This window comes from Podarcis bocagei, assembly GCF_964188305.1.
Source record: "Podarcis bocagei genome assembly, chromosome: 2".
Taxonomy (NCBI): domain Eukaryota; kingdom Metazoa; phylum Chordata; class Lepidosauria; order Squamata; family Lacertidae; genus Podarcis; species Podarcis bocagei.
The window spans coordinates 35,729,267-35,745,516 of NC_138126.1; the positions used below are offsets into that span (position 1 = coordinate 35,729,267).

At 43.1% G+C, this 16,250-nt stretch overlaps 1 protein-coding gene across 1 annotated transcript in view; it reads left to right on the top strand.

Moving 5' to 3' along the window:
• Positions 1-5,236: 5,236 nt before the first annotated feature.
• Positions 5,237-16,250, top strand: part of PPP4R2 (protein phosphatase 4 regulatory subunit 2) — a 32,394-nt gene continuing 21,380 nt past the window's right edge. Inside the window, exons 1-2 of the mRNA XM_081184286.1 lie at positions 5,237-5,468; positions 6,216-6,297. Coding sequence (XP_081040412.1) covers positions 5,435-5,468; positions 6,216-6,297 — 116 coding nt within the window. The 5' untranslated portion in view covers positions 5,237-5,434. The remainder of the gene's footprint in view (positions 5,469-6,215; positions 6,298-16,250) is intronic.

Here is a 16,250-nt window from a genome sequence, read left to right on the forward strand (position 1 = left end):
GAGGCAAGCCCATAGGGAAATTCGTTTTGCGAAGCGCCTCCAAAACGGAAAACCCTTTCGTCTAGCGGGTTTTCCGTCTTGCGAGGCGTTCGTCTACCACTGTATTTGTGGGTGTGCCCATTTTACTTCCAGATCTTTATTCAAGTTAGCTATAGTGGGATTGCTGCTAAAAAGGTGCTGGTTAATATGACAGTTACAAAACCTGGTTTTGTTTTTTTTAATTAGGTGGGGGAAAGCCTGTAATTTCATAATGTTCTCATATACCAAAGTATTCCCACTCCATGGTCTGAACTAAGCAAATCTTTAATTCACTAACATTTTTATAATACATTTTTGTACCCTGGACAGCAATTGTTCCTCTCCTTATTGGACATTACTGAAGCATAATATGCGCTGTCACCCGGAAGAATGCGAAAGATGGATGAGCCTTGTCAGTTACTTCATGGAATGACAAATTGGCTCTGCCCTCCTGAAAACTGGGGAGATGGGGTGGGGAGGTTTTCTCCATCAGCCTGGAAGATGTTTGAGAAACTACTGCCACTTGAATTGTATGATAATAATCATTAAGGTGGTTCAACAAAGACAGGCTATCATCTCAAGGTGTTATCTCTAATTCTATTCAGAGACACGGTGATATATATTAACACTTCAAGGACAGTTCGTGGGTGTTTTTTTCCTGTTTACATCAGTGGTACTACATTTGTGTAAGGGAAGAAGTGGAGCCCCCGCCCCATCCGCAACAAAAGTGGAGGGGCAAGGGAGAAGATAAGCCACAAGCTGGTGTTTTAAAAATTAGTTTATTGTGTGAAAAAGCCACCCAGTACATATGGGTTATTCTAGTCACCTGATAAAGCAACTCAGAGTACATATACAGAGTTAGCTGGTGTACCAGAGTAAGAAACGTGATGGTCCTTTTTCCTTGAAAAAGACCTTCAGTAAAAACATATTGGGCAACCCAACTTAGGCTGCAGTCATGGTCCCATTTACCAGAGACTCTTGCTGGCATCCAGCTGTCTCGAGAAACAAAGGAGTGCACCTACAGGGGTGAAGTCAAACTGCTGTGTCAGGCCAGGGTGCAAGCCTGGCAAGTGTGTATGGAGATCCTGGGTTGCTCAAACAACAAGAACCACCTGCCTCAGCTTCGCTGATGTGGTCCAAAAGAAAGTGGAGCAACAGCTTGACTGCAGGAGTTGCCAGAAGGAAGTGTACAAGACACCATCCAACCATCTTGGGGACTCCACTCTGTATTTGTATAGGGTTTACGCTTTAACCTTTTATTCTCCTGAAAAGATCCTGCAAGGCAGCAGAGGTTTAGGACTAGAGTTTTCCTTCTCCTATGTGGGTTACCTTCCCAGGTTGACATGCCCCATTTGCCCCTCATTTCCCTCTACAGCACATGCAGAAACCACTTATTGACCATTGGACCCACTACAGTGGTGCCCCGTAAGACGAATGCCTCGCAAGACGGAAAACCTGCTAGACGAAAGGGTTTTCCGTTTTGGAGGTGCTTCGCAATACGAATTTCCTATGGGCTTGCTTCGCAAGACGAAAATGTATTGCGAGTTCCTGCGTTCCCCCCCTTCCCCCTTTTTCCCAAGCCGCTAAGCCGCTTAACAGCTGATCCGCTAAGCCGCTTATCAGCTGATCCGCTAAGCCGCTAATCAGCTGATCCGCTAAGCCCGCTAAGCCGCTAATAGCGCTAATCCGCTTGCTTCGCAAGACGAAAAAACCGCAAGACGAAGAGACTCGCGGAACGGATTCTTTTCGTCTTGCGAGGCACCACTGTATTGTCTCATCGGTTCAATCCACCGGAGCCTGTCTTTACATGCAGAGGAAGTTCCTAACTCACTGAGGGTTTGAGACCCATCAGCTATCCTCACTTGGTTTAGCTGGCCAGCCAAAGCTGTTTCCCCGGGTGTGCTCACTACCACATGCTGACACCTAGGAGCTACAGGTGAGAGCTGAGTACAGGGTGGGGACCAAAGGTGAACAACTACCCCAGAAGGAGCATGATGTGCCCCCCTAGGCTCCACTGAATTCAATAGAACCTGCTTCTGAGTAGGCACAGATAGGATTGTACTATAAATTACCAATTTCAAGCACTAGCTTGCCCCCCCCCTTTCGGCCTTACTAAATTAAAATTACATGTGACCTGCTATTTTGTCTTGGCAGCAGGATATGTGGATTTTACCTCAACAGCAAAGTGTCACAAGCACCATTACACAGATGTAGGGGACTGCACCAAAGCCACCAGAAGAGAATCCATAGAGCTAGATGAAACTAGGAGGAGGTTCCCCTCCCCAGTTATAAGCAAACTCTTTTGATGTTGGAGACTTGCTGCTCTCATGCAGGGTCTCAAGAAATTATAGGGCTCAATGGAAATAGTAGGAACCTAATTCAGTCCTTGCATATGTGGAAGGTCCCATGCTGTACTTGGAAGAAAACTGTCCTAGGCCAGTTCAGGTCTAAGATCACTAAAGATCTAATTGAAGCTTCATTACTTAAAGCAAAGCTGTCTGTGCCACCACTCAGCTAACAGACAGGGTCTCAGATGACATCAGTAATGCTTGTTGTTGTTTAGTTATGTCCGACTCTTCGTGACCCCATGGACCAGAGCACGCCAGGCACTCCTGTCTTCCACTGCCTCCCGCAGTTTGGCCAAACTCATGTTGGTAGCTTCAAGAACACTGTCCAACCATCTCATCCTCTGTCGTCCCCTTCTCCTTGTGCCCTCAATCTTTCCCAACATCAGGGTCTTTTCCAGGGAGTCTTCTCTTCTCATGAGGTGGCCAAAGTATTGGAGCCTCACCTTCCAGTGAGCACTCAGGGCTGATTTCTTTAAAAATGGAGAGGTTTGATCTTCTTGCAGTCCATGGGACTCTCAAGAGTCTCCTCCAGCACCATAATTCAAAAGCATCAATTCTTCAGCAGTCAGCCTTTTTTATGGTCCAGCTCTTACTTCCATACATCACTACTGGGAAAACCATAGCTTTAACAATGCAGAACTTTGTTGGCAAGGTGATGTCTCTGCTTTTTAAGATGCTGTCTAGGTTTGTCATTGCTTTTCTCCCAAGAAGCAGGCGTCTTTTAATTTCGTGACTGCTTTCACCATCTGCAGTGATCATGGAACCCAAGAAAGTAAAATCTCTCACTGCCTCCATTTCTTCCCCTTCTATTTGCCAGGAGTTGATGGGACTAGTGGCCATGATCTTAGTTTTTTTTTTATGTTGAGCTTCAGATCATATTTTGCACTCTATTTTCACCTTCATTAAAAGGTTCTTGCAGTCTACTATAAATGTGGTCCTACTATAATTGACTGTGACCAGCCCCTAAACTATGTGTATATGTTTCTGTGTGTGTGTGTGTTATGAACTCAAAGGTATGAGAGGAGACAATTCAGCCCCTGATGCAATCTCCATGGTGCTGATCATAAATGTGTTGTTTGTGTGGAGTGAAATGGAAGGCACTGTGGTATAAATGGGGCTTAATTTGATACTGGGATGCACTGGAGCTTAATCCAGGGACCTGTTTTCTTTAAAAATGCACAATAACGGCCTTCCATTTATTATTGATTTTAAACAATCAGTCAGCACATTTAGGATTGACAGTAGGATTTACTTATCAAGGGATAAGAGCAGGATTTACATTCCAAGGGTACTTTACTTTATCTCTGTCCATCACAGTCCATAAGCTCCGATGGTTGTTATTTTAGAAATTAAGCACTGGGTATATAAGAAGGTTATTAAAGCCTATCACCACAAATCAGAAGATGTGGCAGCAAATCTGTGTCTGGCTTATACCACCACAGGCTAACTTGGGACTCTCTTTATGCAATGCTATTTCATACAAAAAAATAACTGCTTATGGAAAATAGACTGGCAGGCTGATAACCAGACTAGAACCGTTCTGATGACATTTTCTGTTTACAGACTGACAGACAGACAGGCAGACAGACGGACAGATACTGTATATTCAACCTGAATAGGCAGAGCTGGCCCAAGACAGTTTGGCCCTGGAGGCGAAGGGTGAGTGAAAATCTACAGCAAGAACAAAGGGAATACTGGGATCTGCTGCCCCTGTGGATCCTGCCACCTGAGGTAGTTACCTCACCTTGCCTCATGGGTGGGCCAGCCCTGTGAATCCACTCAAGATTTACAACCTCATGTGCCTGCCAACTAGGCCTGAGTCTGATATAGCGAGGGAGAAATAGTAATTTACAGAACCCTTTCTTGCCTCCATAACTACGATATGAAATAATCCTCTTTCCAGCCCATGTTATAGAATTAGCTGGATGCTGTAGCTGCTATTCATCAATTTATTGCCTTTCAAAGCACATGGGGTGTTGTTGTCTTTTTATTTTACTCTCAATACATTATGTATTTTGTGTTTTATGCTGCAAACCTTCCTGTGGTCTATTGATAAATGGTGGTATATAACAAAATCTATCTCTGCCCATCACAGGCCATTACACAACGAAAACAAATTACAAAAAATACTGTGTGTATGTCTGTGATGAGTCTCACTACTCAGCACCATTCATGAAACAGTGAACGAATTCCAGGTATAGAATGATGCAAGAACTGAAGTTCAGCTGCCCTCAAGTTTTACAACTTTATAGACTGTCTAAATACCGTAATTTTAGCGCCATCCAGCGTGAAATCCCCTCTCCTGTGTAGCTCCGTCCTTAATCTGCAAGGCGATGCGCCATTATATTCTGACGGTTGTTTTATTTCAGCTCACGCAAAAAACCGGGACGAGCACATGTGGGTGCTTTGGGGGGCACCGAAAGGGGAAAGACCCTTGTCTGTGAGGTGGGGTGGAGAGGGGTCGTGTCTCATAGAGAGGCCGACGTAACGCCCGACGCCACCCCGCACCCAAAACACTAGCAAGGCGGGAGAGGCGCCGAGAGAGAGAAAAGCCGCACGTTTGCATCTCGGAACGTGACGCAGCCGGGAGAGTGGGCTGGGCCAGCCGAAGGTGAAAAGCGCGCCTTCCGACCAATCCCAAGCCGAGCTGCTTTGCCGGCGATGCGGCTCTCCCTGCTCGGCTGGTTTGCCCCACCCCCCCGGCTGGGCGGTGACGTCATGACCGCGGTCCCTCCCCCGCCTCCTCCTCCTCCTCCCCTCTCGAGCGCGCCCCCGCCCCGGCGGGAAGAGGAGAGGCTCGTTTCGGTGCGCTTGCGAGAGGGCGTCGGGGGCGCGCACGGCGACGGCCTGGGCGCCATGTTGGAAGGTTGCTGAGCCCGGCCGCCGGGGTTTCTGTGTTTCTCTCCGTCTCTCTCTCTCTCTCTCTCTCTCGTCTCTGTCTGTGGTGGAGGCCGTCGCTCCCGCGGCTGCTGGTGCCTGCTTCCCGTGAGGGCCCGGGGGGCGGCAGGAGGAGGAGGAGGAGGAGGAGGTGGTGGTGGTGGAAGAAGAAAAGGAGGCAGCAGCGGATCATGGATATCGAGAGGCTGCAGGAGGCGCTGAAAGGTGAGGGCTGCTTGTTTTTTGATGGGTTGGGGGGGTTGGTTACCCCGGGGTCACCTAGGGAAGGGGTGACCCCGGGGTAACCCACCCACCCACACCCCTCAGAAAACATGTAAGAGGTTGTAAAGGAAACCCTGAGGGAAGAGAAGGGGAACGGGGGGGGGGCAAGATGACCTGTAAAAAAGGGGGGGGGGAAGCTGTGTGTGGATGTGGAGGAAGTCTAGTCAGAGTCTGATCAGTCTTGCTTTCCAGGCCCCTAATTTCTGGGGTGAGGGTGGTGGTATGGGGATCCTGAAACGACCCAGAGGTTTCTCTGTCTCCTCCCCCCCCCCGCCTTCCTTCTATCTTGATTCCCCCCTCCCTTAAAAAGGCCCTCGGAGATCCCTCTCCACTCTCAACGTGAACTGTTTCTTCTCCACAGTCCGTGGCCCCCAATGGATTCCCCGTTTCCTTTCCCTTTCCCATTTCCTGTTACTTTCTGCTTCCATAATCCCCCAGCCCCACCTCCAACCCCACCCCCAAGAAATCTCTGGTTTACACTGGCTACAGCTTTCACCTCACCTGAGGCAGGTGGCCTAGTATGAGAAACCGGCTTTGAAAGGGAAGTTGGATATGAACTTTCCAGTCATTGAAGTGTATATGTTGTCCTTTGGAGGCCTATAAGGCCCTGGCCTTTTGTGTGTGGGAGTGAGTGTGTGTTTCTTTTGCACCTTAATAACCTTTCTCCCGTTTTTCTTTACCTTTTTGCAGATTTTGAAAAGAGGGGGAAGAAGGAAGTGTGTCCTGTACTGGATCAGTTTCTTTGTCATGTTGCCAAGACTGGAGAGACAATGTGAGTGATTTTTTTAAATTGACTAACAGCTTCTTGGTGTGGTTTTGGACATGACAGAAAGTTAGTAACCAAGTGTTTTTCCATTATAGGAATACTTAATCAGTTAAGTTTCTACAGAATTCTACACTAAGAACTCTGCAATCTGAGTTTCTCAAGTTTTTCTGTTCGGGTAACTTACTTCCAGACTTAAAAGTTGCTGCACATTCATTGAAGACTGAGAATTATCTAAGTCCCTGTGCTTCCTTATAGTATTGCTTGTCAGCCTTAATTGATCCTACTGAGTACATTAAGCCTGCTGTTTTTTCCTTTTAAGAAGACAACCATCCACACTTCTGACCTCTGCTTTTATAGTTAGAAACCAGAAAAGCATGTGTTTTGCAACCAGTTTTTGGAATTGCAAGTTAATGAAAAAGTACAGACGTTGGGTCTCAAGCCTCTTCTAAGTTTGGTTCAACTTTTCACACAAGGAGCCCCAGTGTGATGCTTCCTGCACACAGCTGTACACAAATGATGGCTTTCTGTTCTTTAATAGCTCTTGATTCACTAGCTAGCATGAGATACTGTTTCCCCCCAGATGGTTGTAATTGTGCATTGGGGCAGTGCTGGCCCTGTTTGGTAAACCCAAATAAATTTTGAGACAGTTCTACTTTAGTTACCAGCACATTGGGAGTTGTTCACACAGTAGCTGTTTTGTGCCAGTGCATCTTGATCCAGAAGTGTACTTAACCACACTTCCCAAGCCTTTGTTGGTCACCTTCAGTCCCAAGGCAAATATCTATGCTTTTCTGTTGGTCTGCCTTTTTCCTCCACACCACTTCCCTCTAATCTCTACGAAATCAGGGAGCAAATCCCTCTCTACTAGATAAGATATCCACGATTGCCTCTGCATAGGTTTTTTTTAAATGAATAAAATGTTTCTGAGCAGAATTACAGTTGTTTATTTGTTAAGATGAGAATGCCTACTATTATCTGAATTGCTCTTATTTGCCCAGGAGGATAATTTATTGGCAGCCCTCCTTCTCTAACCAGCCCTTTGAAAGGACATTTCTTCCTCCCAAAATGGCTAGCCATGTGCCTGGGATCTACAGGACTGAGATTCCAGGTAAAACCAAGTGCTTGGTTTTCCCAGATCTCTCAGAACAATACTTATTTCATACTTGTTCATATCACCCCACACAACCAGGCAGTGGCTTCTGTTCTGGTGGTCTCCCTTGTATCCCTGTTTTATCTCGTACCTTGTACCAACTTCCAGCCCTGCCCACTACATCAGTTTCCAGAAGCAGTGAGGTTGAATTTGGATCCCTTCCATTTTAGAGAGTGTGGGTAGTGGAGATTGGCATAGTCCTGTGCATGGGACAGCATGCAGGTCATTTGTAGTAGTGTAGGGTGCCAGCTGCCCAGAGCACTGAAGAGTCTTGTCAACAATGCTCCTGGACTCTCCTGCTTCTCTTTAAGCCGGTGTGATGCAAATCCCTGCTTCTTATACTACTTGTGGCACATATGTCTGGCTTGAGGCAATATGGTCAGTTGTGTGTTATTTAATATCTAAAATAACATATTTATTGTTGTTACTATAGTGTCATCACTCTGCATGATCCTTTATAAAGTACAAGTCCTTGTCCCAAGGGGGTTACAGACTAATTCAGGACAAAGGGACTGTAGAGGAAGAGGCAGTAATTAATTGACAGTAGGATTAATTAGAGGAGAAATAAATATTCCATGCATAAGGGTAACAAGAAATAAACTGGGAAATAATTTGATGGTGCACAATGCAGACAGTGAAGAGGTGTGGGGCAATGCCATGGTAGGATTTGAAGATAAATATGAGAAGCTCATGCTGGATACCAAGAGAGTACAGGAAGTCAGGATAGGAATTTAAGAGGAGCTTTATGTGGTCAGAGCAACAAGAAAGGTGAGGGGTGGGTGGGAAAGATGAGACAACAGAAGACTAGAGAGGTGTTAGGACCATAGGAAGTTGCCTTACACAGAGTCACACCATTGACCCATCTTGCTCACTACTGCATAGGGTTTCAGGCAGCAGTCTTTCCCAACCTTTCCTGGAAATGCCAGGGATTGAAACTGTCTTTCTACATGCAAAGGCTCTGACACTGAGCTGCAGCCCTTCCCTAAGGCTGCAGTAGAAAAGATGAGGAAGCACAGTTATTTAACACACTTTTTATATATCTTAAGTTTTTCTTTCCTGTATTTATTATTATTATTATTAAAGTTATAGACTGCTTATATACTTCACTTCTCTAGAGCTTCCCTGACTTCCTTATTGTCTCACTCTTTAGCATGAAGGGGAAAGGTCTCCAGTGTGCACTGTTAGCGAGTACTAATTTTCTTGCTCCCAACCTATCCTAGTGGGGGAGGGTAATGCAAGATGCAGGCTTCAGCAAGGAATGTTTATTTCAGTGAGTATCCTTTTAGAGTTTATGTCTAGCTTACCAGAAAAGCTTTACTTCCCTTTGTGACTGGTTTCTAGGGAAAGCTGACGTCATCAGTTTTATTTGGCTCTTTGAATTAAAGGGTTCAAGCTCAATAACAAAAGAAAGTTGCTCATGTCTTACTTTAATATATATTCAAACTAAACTACAAAGACATTATTTTTCTATACTTAGCTTCACCAGTTTAAACTTCGTTGTTTTGTTTTTTGTCATCCTTCCATGGTTAACTGTTGACAGTGTCGCTTGCAGGATCAGTTTAATGCAATGGATGCCAGACAATTATGTCTCTACTCATGTGATGAGTCCTCCTCTCACCCCCCAGGCATCCTTCCCAAATCATCTCCCATGGTTTGGAGAACCTTCCAGAGCAGAATTGTATGGATGTGGAGAGGAGGACAGGGAAGTCCCATTGCAGAAGCAGGAGTCATAGAAGCATAGAGTTGTAGAGATGGAAAGGTGGCTCAAGGGTCATTTAGTCCAACCCCCTGCAATGCAGGAAACTCAATTTAAGCATCTGTGACAGATGGCCACCCATCCTCTGCTTAAAGCCCTGCAAGGAAGGAGAGTCCATCACCTTCTGAGGGAGTCTGTTTCTGTTCCACTATTGGAACAGCTCTTACCATCAGAAAGTTCTTCCTGATGTTTTGTTGGAATCTCCTTTATGGTAGCTTAAATTCATTGGTTTGAGTCCTACCCTCCAGAGCAGAAGAAAACAAGCTTGCTCCATCTTCCATGTGACAGTCCTTTATACATTTGAATGTGATTATCATATCTCCTCCCAGTCTCTTCTTTTTCATGCTAAACATACCCAATACTGAATTCCCTCAGCTGTTTCTCATAAGGCTTGGTTTCCAGACACTTGATCATCTTCGTCACCCTTCTCTGCACGTTCCAGCTTGTCAAAATTGTGCCCAAAATTGAACGCAGTATTCCTGGTGTGGTCTGACCAAGAATGGTACTATTGCTTCCCTTGATTGGAACATCATACTTCTGTTGATGCAGCATAGAATAGTATTACCTTTTTTATGCTGCTGCATCACACTGTGGATTCATGTTAAGCTTGTGGACTACTAAATCTCACACAATTTTGCATATTAGCCAATGTCTATTAAAATTTGTGTCAGTATGATAGAATGGAACAATGATTGTAAAAACTTGCATACAGGCAACCCTTGATTTGTGCAGGGGTTATGTTTTGGGTCATTTTGCGCAACGGTGGAGCATGTATAAGTTCACTCATGATGCCCCTTTTCCCTGCCATTTCTATGTTCGCAGCAGTGCACATGTGCACGGTCGCGCGTTATTTGAACGCACACAAAATGATCATTGCCCTGTATTTCTTATTTATATACTTAATAGTAACCTGAATCCTATGTGGCCTTTCTTAACAAATTTTATTTGTATTTGCTTTAGTATCAGAATTAGTCCTCTTGAGAGTTTGGCTTTAGAAAGTTCATATCTAGCATCTTAACATTTTGGTAACCTTAGACTACATTAGCTTTCAGGATAAAATGCCAGGACATATTTTCAGGATTATTGTTGTACCTTTTTAATGAATATTAGCCTGTTGGTTGAAAGTCCACTGAAGTAAGAAGCACCAGTATTGAAAGTGTGGCTGTTAAGTTTTTTTGTTTTAAGAAACACTTGAGAATTTCCCGATAGAAAAATGTTCTGTTGATGGTTGGCACATATACAAATGATTGTATACATGTCAACCATGAAAAAGGGTTGTATAATAAAAGAGGTGGCAAACTTGTGCCTTATAGACCATATATGCCCCTCAAGACATTTTCAGTGGACTGCAAAGACCACACTTTTCTTTTTGATTTAATAATATGGGGGATGTGAGTGGTTTGTGGCATTATTTGTGGGTCTTACAGTCTTAGCTAAGTGCCCCAGTGCTATTTTGTGCTTTCCTCTGTTTTCATTCAAGCTTTCCCCAAGAGTCTGCTCTGATTTTAAGTGGTAAACTTCTGTATTCACAGGATTTCTTGAGCCCTCTTGAACACAGCACACGGTCGGTCGTAGCCTTGTCTTTGGTTGTTTCCAGTAGCTGCAATGTGGGGAGGGGGCAGCTTGGAGCCCCATCATGGCAGGATTCCATTCATTCCCTTTTCCCTCCTCACCATCTGATTCAGTGAGCAGAGACATCCCCTTTAACTGCACAGGGGGCTGCATTTTCTCCTCCCTCCCCCGATTTCTTTAGTGTAGCCACCAATATTGTCACCACTGTTGTACCAAAGGAAAGGTCACTTTTTTTCTTTACCAGTGCTCATCAGGGCAGAAGGATTGCAGAGACCTCGGATCTTATAAATCCAATGCTACCATGCTTAGTGGCCATACTGGGACCTCCTTGAGACTTGGTTCTTGAACCTTGAAGATATTGGCAGGAATACAGCCAGTAAAAGTGAGGGCAGGGAAGCATAGAGAGAGTAAGGAGGCAGAAAGTGGGGAGGAAGTGGGTCCTGCTGAGGGATCTGTTTCTGCTTGCTTGTTTCCTTCCCCCACCCCCTGTGTGTCATGTCTATGTGCTATGTGGGTTGGGGCATGTACACATGAGATATGCATGTTGGAATGAAGCCTTTGAAGGTGAGGCCTGTACTTTGAAGTGAAACAGGCTAGGCAAAGGCTTGTAACCTCACTGAGAATTGCGTATCTGTGCTGCAAGCGTTCGTAGGATGAAGATGTGCAGTTCCCTTTCAACAGTTTGAATAGGAATGTGTTGTATATTATTAGGTAGTACATTGAATAAAAGTATGGCCTGCTTTAACAACAGATAATGCACTTACTGGTTTCCATGGGTTAATCAATTAGGAAAAATGATTGTTCTGGAAACTTGGTGGGGGCATAGCAAAGCTTGAGGCAAGACCTGTTCATAAAGCCAGTTATTGTCTGACACAGAGACTTCACAAAATTAATGCTTTGTTGATGCTCTTGGTTAGACTTGTACAATGCATTCTGTTGTGCATTCTGCAGACATTTTGAAGGAAGATAAACAGATAGTAAATGTGTATGTTTAACTGTGGTGTTAAGCCATAACAACAATTCAAAAAAAGTACAAAATTTCAGTCACTCAGTTTAGTTTATTTGGTCTTCAGACGATAAACAGCAGATACAATACAGTGTTAAGACAACCATAGGGAAGAAACACAGCATGAATGCACACATACTGTGCCTTTAAAATAAGAGTATAACAAAATCCACGAGCAATCAAAAGTAGTTTAAAAATGCAGACATCTTTAACTCTGAAAACATCTAGCTGTGGTCTAGTTTTAATGGCTACAGCCAGGGACTTTGCTATATTTTCATTAATTTTGGGGTTAGTGCCTGTCATTAAAATTGAAACATAACATTCATCTGAGTTCCCCAAGTGTAAGGAAAGTACTGGGGAGATAGAGTAGGAGTTTATATTCTTATAAACATTACAGTACAGAAGAGCATTGGCCATGTTTCAGCTGAGCCAGTTTCACAAGGACAAACTATTAAATGCCAGGGCAGCATGATAAATCAACTTTCGTAACTGTTTATGGTGAAACAATGGATTTTTCATTTCTTATATATTGTATTGAATTACAACTTGAATTCCAAAGAATTCAAATTATAGTGCAATAAAATACAACATAAAATATTAAAAAGCTAAAAATACAATTTAAATGTATATGAATTTAAATGTGATGGATATTCCATGTCCTGTCTTCAACCACAAATTCATATACGGTACATGTCATTGACCACTGAATGAAACTGGTTGGTCACTGCTGGTCTTCAAATCAGTTTGCAAACCCCTGTGTAGATCAAGGTACAGTAGTGTGCAAACCCTTTTTGCCAGAGCTAATGAATTTTGCAAGTTAATAGCTAGAAATTTAATGTACAGTGGTGCCTCGCAAGACGAAATTAATTCGTTCCGCAAGTTTTTTCGTCTAGCGAATTTTTCGTCTTGCGAAGCACGGTGTCGGAAAAGTTTTGGAAAAGCTTCAAAAATCACCAAAAACCTAAAAAAGGCTACCACACCGCGTTCTATGAGTTGCTCCTCGAAGTCAAGTCGCAACTGTATTAACGGTGTTAAGAAAAAGGAAACAAACTTGCAAAAAACGCAAGACGTTTTCGTCTTGCGAAGCAAGCCCATAGGGAAATTCGTCTTGCGAAGCAGCTCAAAAACCGCAAAACCCTTTCGTCTAGCGAGTTTTTCGTCTTGCGAGGCATTCGTTTTGCGGGGCACCACTGTAGTTGTTTCTTTTTCTAACCCAAGTGTCAGAAAATGGGATAGTGAGTAGCCAATGGTATGAGGTTTGTTATTAACAAATTTCAGCCAAGAGCAAGCAAAATTAGTAAGCAAAGCCAGGGATAGGTAACTCAAATGGGTTGAGGATAAATATAGGTGAGGCCAGTAACATATTACAAGGAATAACACTAATATTTCCAAAGAAAAAATGCCTGCCTCAAGTTGTGCTTCCAATGTAGTTTTACATCTAGCTGCACAGAAGAAGCGTCTTTTTCAAAAAGTGGTTTGCCTGTCTTTAAGGATCAATTAAGCCCTAGTATCCAAAGTTGATAATCTTGGTAACTGCTTTGACTTAATACAACTTCAAAACTGAAGGTATATGCTGTTGTCCTGAAACCTTAAGAGCAGTACTTCTTTAGGAAACTTACTATGAGTTTTTTAAAAAATGAACTGCTCCCCCCCCCCCACTGTTTCAAAGCAATACAGTGGTACCTCTGGTTACGGATGGGATCTGTTCTGGAGGCCCGACTGTATGCAGAAAAGTCTGTAACTGGAGGTGCCCTTCTGCGCCCGTGCAAGGCACGATTGAGTGCTTCTGCACACACACATGTGGCACGCAGATCGCCTGTGCGCAACGCGCAGGTCACTTTTGTGCATGCTTGTGCTCAACGTGAAGATTACGTATCCAGAGGGATACGTAACCCGAGGTACCACTGTAAAACATATGCAAGCAATTAGCCTTCATAGGTATCCATTTAACTTTTTTTTTTTTAAGACTAAATGGGTGAATCCTTTTCCATACATAATCAGTTATGTAGACACAGCCCCCAAAATTAACTTATTCCCTTGGAAATTATAGTAGCTCTCTTATCCTCACCTGCATTAGTCATTTGTGGAACATTGTGGTTAGAGTGTTGGACCTGGGAGATGAGGGTTCATATCTCAGCTATGAAGCTCATTGGGTGATCTTGGATTTTCAGCCTAGCCCTACCTCATTGTGGGGATAAAATAGGGAGGAGAGCAATCTATGCAAGTGTGAGCTCCTTGAAGGAAAGATGAATTATAAACGTAATAAATAATATTTGCCTGGAAGTGTATGGAGGGAGCAGGGGATGGTAACATTTCCAATTTCATAAAGCTTCTTTTGTTAGAAGATTCTCACATCCCATGAATGACTAGGTTGGTGTGACTATTTACAAGACTGCATTTAATTATTAAGTATCTTAGGCAAGCTAAAGTTCATATGTGAAAGTAGATAAACAGGACTTGAGCTGCCAAGTGTTGCAAAATTATGCTCCCTAGGAGTACCTGTTAGACTTACAACTCCTTTCAGCCTTTGCCTATATGACCAGTGATCAGGAATGAAGAGAGAGTTGTAATCTGAAGCATTTGGTGGGCATCATTTTGGGGAAGCATGCAGCACACGGTGTAGTTTAAACTTGCTTGATTTCTTTGGCAGTGTAAACATTATTGCTACCAAAACAATAGATCAAAGCTTCATGCATGAGGACGTCTCTCCTGTGTGCATAATAATGTCTTTGGGTTCTGGCTTTTAACTACAGGATCCTTATTTGACAAGGTTTCTTAGAAGATGATTATCCAACTTGGATGCAAAATCTGTATTGTCTTATATTATTTATTGAGCTTATAAACCACCCTTTCTTCAAAGGAATCCCAGGGTGTTTTACAACAGCAATTTAAAACAATAGGACAACATATGCAACGAAAATCCAGTAGCAGACATGATACTCTAAAACTTTGCAGACTCTAAATTAGTATCACCAGAAAAGGGTGAAAAATTGTGTTTCGGTTGATTCTGGAAATCCATGAAAATTGAGGCTAACCATACCTCCTAAGAGGAAGGAATTCTGTAAATGGAACGCTGTCACAGAGATGACCCTGTCCTGTGTCACAGCACAGTGACCTATCCCCAATTAAGGGCACAACAAGAAGGGCCACCTCTGCCAATCTCGGAGGATATCTGTAATTTCATTTTAGAAACTGAAAGTTTGGATCACATTGAGATATCACTCTGCTTTTTGGACAATATTGGGAATAGCTCAGTCGGTAGAGCATGTGATTCTTAATCTCAGGATCGTGGGTTCACGTTGGGCAAAATATTCCTGCACTGAAGGGGGTTGGACTAGATGATCCCTGGGGTCTCTTCCAACTCCATGATTCTTAGGTCCCATGGTAGCATGTAAAACTCCACATAATCAATAAATAACAGTAGTGACCATGTGGTTGATGGGGGCAAACAGGGTAAAGGGTGTGGTTTTTTTGGTTACTTTCACATCGCTTCAGATACTTTTGTATTTGATGCAGAGTAACTTTTCTCTTATCGTGAACATTTTTTCAGCTGAACTGTTGAACAGCTTCCATTATCAAATTGTTGGTTTCTGATAATGAGCATATGCTTTTTAAATGTACTGTAGTTTTTTAAAACTTAAAATGTTGCCAGTTTGCTGCTAGTGAAGCATCAGTGCAGTTCTTCTAAATTGAAGGCTGTGCATGTGGGGAATGTATTTTTAATCTGTCAGTCTGTTTTATCAGCCACATTATTTCAAGGGAATGTGTGAAAGGCATGTCACATTTTGTGCTTTTATGCACTAGAGGATTTCCTTGCACATAAATGAGCCTCAAGTGATAGATGCTTTGAAAAAGCGAACAGACCCAATGCTTTTGCTGCTGTTTCAGAGCTGGTTGCTGTACCAAACACTATTGAAAATTTGTTTTGTGGAATTTTTCATTTTGGCTCTTAATTCTTATTGAGGAAATAAGAGCATTGTAACAAGTTGTTCTGATTCACACAGCTTTCTTTAAGTATAAAGGCATTTTCACAATCTTTGAATGAAGTTCTTGTTTGTACCGGAAATAAAACTGCATGCCTGGACATGTCAGTGAGTTGAAGCTCTGCCCAATTTTATGTTCCTTGTAGTTGCACATATTGTGTCTTATGTTCCTTGTAGTTGCACATATTGTGAATTATAGAGCAGCATGTGACAAAACACGAAGCAATCAGAGCACCTCTCGTGTCTGCTAATTTAGTTGCATGCTAATTCATTCTCTTTCATTCTCCTGCACTTATTTGACTCTAAGAATGAACATGAACAACTTGTCTATCTTGTATCTGTTTACTTCTGTTGTTTTTTTTAACTACTGTATTTTAACTATCATGTTGGACTTTCAATGTACTTTTCAATGTTTGTATATCCAGATGGGTCAAAATTAACTGCCAATGGTGGGTATTTGTCAATTTTACGTTTACTTATGCTGCCCAGATA